Genomic DNA, 3,921 nt, shown 5'->3' with positions numbered 1-3,921 from the left:
GGCCCACAGCCTCCCAGGCCCCCCAGAACAGGGACAGGGGTCCATCCGAAGGACCCTCCTGGCCTCAGGGCATTCCGCACCCCTCCTGGGGCGAGGGGGCTGTAGACAACACTCCCCTGCCTCTGTCGGATGAGACCCCGTGGGCGGGCCTCAGTGCCCTGACTCAGTGTCCAACAATGAGGCCAGTGTGCCCGGCGTGGCTCTGTGCCCAGACCAGCTTGGCCTGATGCTCAGCCCCAGATGCCTGGCTCCCCCAGTGGGCAGAGCCCACAAGGCCCAGGCCCCCTGACCTTCCTCTCCGGGCACTGGGGAAGACTGGCCCCAAGCAGGCCCTGAACAGCGGTCTCCCAGCAGGTTAACACCCTGGGCCAGGAGTAACAGCCAGTAAATCCTATTACCTCCTCCAGGATCAGCTCTGCCTGCACTCAATGGGTGGGGCTGCTAAGATTAGCAGCAGGGCCCCAGGGCACACACAGCCCTAGGAGCCCAGGGCGCTCAGAACTCAGGGAAGCCTGGGGAGCTGCCGGGACCTGCCCCTGAACTAGAAGGGGCCCGGGGCAAAAGGCTCCCCCGCCTGCCCCCCAACCCCACCCCAGGGAGGCAGGAGCACGCAGCAGGCCAATTTGTATGTTTTATTCCCACAGGCCCGCGAACGGGGGGGGGGGGGGGGGCGGGGGGGGCGCCAAGCCCCGGGCCAGGCCGAGGAACCTTCCTCCAGCGGGGGGTGCACGCCGAGTTCTCGGGTCTGCCCCACCAGCGGGCTGGTTTTCAGGCAGACCGTCATGGGTGCCGGGTAGAAGGCTCCAAGGGGCAGGGGCCGCGGGGGGGGGCGCGTACTTGTGGAGCTACAGGTAGCAGGGCAAGTCCTTCTCTATTACCTGTGGGGAAAAGAGGGGGTCAGGGTGGCCTCTCCCCTCGGCCCCCACCCCCAGAAGGCTCAGTGGACAGGCACCTACCAGGGGCTCTTCCATGGGACCATACCGCTTCACCACACAGCCGTTCTTGTCAATGAGGAACTGCCGAGAGAGGCCACGTCACAGTGGGGGAAGCCAGCAGTCGGGGGGGCGGGGAGGTTCTAGGGGGGGCTGGGGGCAAGCAGCCCCCCACCTGCTGCCCCATTTGGGCCAGGGCTGGAGCACTTTGGAGCAGGGCACTGAGCTATGGCTGAGTAGACAAGGGCCCCGGGGGCAGGAGCCAGCCCTGGACAGTCCTGCCCGGTCCCCCCTCCCGTCCCCCCCAACTCCCAGTCTCCCCTTACCTTGGTGAAATTCCATTTGATGGCACTACAAAAGCAACGTGAAGTCGTGAGGAATCTGGTGGCAAAGGCGATCCCCCCACACACGCCCCCACCCCCGGCCCCACCCGGGGAGCCGCCCTTCCCTCTCCTCTCCCCTCCCCCAGCCTCCCACTCACTTTCCCAGGATGCCCCTGCCCTTGGGCTGGACTTTCATCCACTTCCACAGCGGGTGAGCATCGTCCCCGTTCACACAGATCTTGCTGTACATATCGAATTTGACATTATAGCCAGCAGCGAACTCTTTGATCTCCGCATTACTCCCTGGCTCCTGTGGCAAGCAGGGGTGTGGGGGTGAGTGAGGAAGAGCCTGTGCTCCCGTTGGTCCCCTCTCCCCACACCGGGACACCCGGGGACACAGCCAGGGACGCAGCCAGCCACGCACCTGCCTCCCGAACTGGTTGCAAGGGAAGGCCAGGATCCGTAAACCGCACTCAGCGAATCGGGCGTGCAGGTCGACAAGCTGAGTGTAGTTTACTTCTGTTTTGCCTCATTGCGAGGCCACGTTGGTGACGATGCACACGAAGCCCCTGAAGGTGAGATGGGCCAGTGAGGCCAGGTCAGGGCCACCAACCTTTCCCCTGCCTCTCCCACCGGGCACTTGGGTACCCACCGGTACTTGTCCAGGTTAACCATGCGTCCATCGATGTCCTTGGCGGAGAACTCGTGCATAGACTGAGCACAGCGCCAGTCGTCTCGGGACGCGCACTGCAAGGCAAGGGCGCATGAGCGGCGTGGGGACTTCGGGCCGCCGAGCCCGGAGCCCACTGCCACCTGGCCCACTCGCCCGGCCCGGGGTCCCCGGAGGAAGGGCTCCCAGGCGGATCCGCGCCGAGAAAACCAACTCCCCAGGGCAAGGAAAAACTGAGGACTCCTCCTCCTAAGGGTGCACGCCCTCTGCGCAAGAGCGCACATTGGAGACAAGACACTGAGGCCCGGAGAGGGCTTGGGACCGCGCCAGGTGCCCCGGCGACGGGGCTGGGGCGCCGCGCGCACCGGGTCTGGGCACTCGGCGCTACAGCCGCTGTCCCAGGTCGTGAGCTCCGCCTGCCCTGGCCTCTCGAGACAGGGCTCCTCCCGCCGACGGCGCGCCCTCTTGCGCCCGCAAGCCCCCGCCTTCCGCCGCCGGGGGACTCGGCGCCGCCGCCGCCGCCTGCCCCGCAACCGGCGCCGCTGCCCCCGGCGACGCGGGGAGCCGGCGGCCGCGCGGCCCATGCCCGACCGCCTCCGGCCGCGCCTGTGCCCACCGAGGGCCGCGCCCGGGGGACAAAAAGGGCCGGTAGCCAGGGCGCCCGGCCGCCCGTCTGTGACGCCACCAAGCAGGGCCCCGGGGCCGCGCAGGGAGGGGGAGGGGCGGGGACGCCCCGCGGCGCGTGACCCGGGGTTTCCAGCCCACCGGGCGCCCTCCGCTCGCCGGGCCCAGCCGGGGACGCCAGCGGCCGAGGGCGCCCAGCCCCCCGCGGCCTCGACGCCGCCGGCCTCGCGCGGCCCGCAGGCACCCAACGGGGGTTCCGGCCGCCCAAGCCCTGCTCCCGAACGGCCCCCGCCCGAGCCCACCGCGGCCCCGCGCGCCCGCCCAACGGCCCCTCGGCCCGCCGCCGGCGCCGCGCTCACCATGGTGCTGGCCAGACCCGGCGCGGCCAGGGCCCCGCACAGCAGCGCCGGCTTCAGCAAGCGATACAGGCGGCTGAGGTTCATCACGGCGGCGGGGGCGCCGGAGGCAGCGGCTCCTCCCCTCGCCGAGCCGACCAATGGACGCGCGCCGGCGGGCCTCACCTCCCCGTCCTAGGCCACGCCCACAGAGCCCTCATTGGTCGGACGCGCGGGCGGGGCGGACCCATGGTGACGCCAGCCAATGGGAGGCCGGGGCGAGGGGCGGACGGGGTCGGGGCCGGGGCCAGGAGGTGGCTTCACTGCCGTGGGCGACTGCGCATGCTCGCCGGCGGGCGGACTGCCGGGTCCACGCAGGCGGCGCGTTGATGGGTTTAGGACAATTATCCGGGCGGTTGACCGCAGCACCGCGGGATGCCTGACAACTTGAGATAGTACTGGAAACCCGTGGTGGGGGGCTCGAACTCGCAGGAAAACCGCCCCAGCTCTTTGAACACTGGAGGTTTTCTTTTAAAGTCACACGGGGTCGGACTCCGGCTCCCTCGCGACTGCGGTGTCGCTGCGAGGGCGCCTCGCCCGGCCCGTGGGCCCAGAGAAGGCCCGAGGCCACCCAGCTCGCCGTTAGAATGGGCACGTGAGCCGGGGGGCACTAACCAGGTGACCGTTAGCGGGCCCCGGCGGCCACGAGGACGGCACACAGCGGAGCGAGTTGTCTGCGGCCCCACGGTGCACGGCCGTCCGCACACGGGGCCGGAGTGCTCGACCTCTGGCCTTAGACTTGTTTTCACTCCAGGTTCTGGCACTTGGCCAGGGCGGTACAGAAAACAGACCCGCCCACTCGTGGGACCCGAGTCGAGGAATTCCTCAGCGGCCCGGCTGCCCCCACGCCCACCCCACGCCCAGCCGTGACTGGACTTTGACCTGTGCTGCGATCAGCATCTTGCCCCCTCTCGGACCCTCCGGGGAGCATGGCTGCGGAGGCCACGGGGACGGGACTCTCTGGGCTTGGCTCACTT

At 69.4% G+C, this 3,921-nt stretch overlaps 1 protein-coding gene across 1 annotated transcript; it reads right to left on the bottom strand.

The window, feature by feature from the left end:
* Window positions 1–618: 618 nt before the first annotated feature.
* Window positions 619–3,029, bottom strand: GPX4 (glutathione peroxidase 4). The gene is made up of 7 exons (XM_032394646.1): window positions 2,909–3,029; window positions 1,908–2,002; window positions 1,680–1,824; window positions 1,414–1,565; window positions 1,259–1,283; window positions 957–1,016; window positions 619–878 (listed from the first exon to the last, which is right to left on the bottom strand). Exons 1-7 carry the CDS (start codon window positions 2,990–2,992, stop codon window positions 846–848), a joined length of 594 nt encoding a protein of 197 aa, XP_032250537.1. The 5' UTR covers window positions 2,993–3,029; the 3' UTR covers window positions 619–845.
* Between the last annotated feature and the right edge of the window lie 892 nt (window positions 3,030–3,921).

This window comes from Phoca vitulina, unplaced genomic scaffold (assembly GCF_004348235.1).
Source record: "Phoca vitulina isolate PV1807 unplaced genomic scaffold, GSC_HSeal_1.0 scaffold81, whole genome shotgun sequence".
Taxonomy (NCBI): Eukaryota; Metazoa; Chordata; class Mammalia; order Carnivora; family Phocidae; genus Phoca; species Phoca vitulina.
This window is presented reverse-complemented; position numbering and strand designations above follow the sequence as displayed.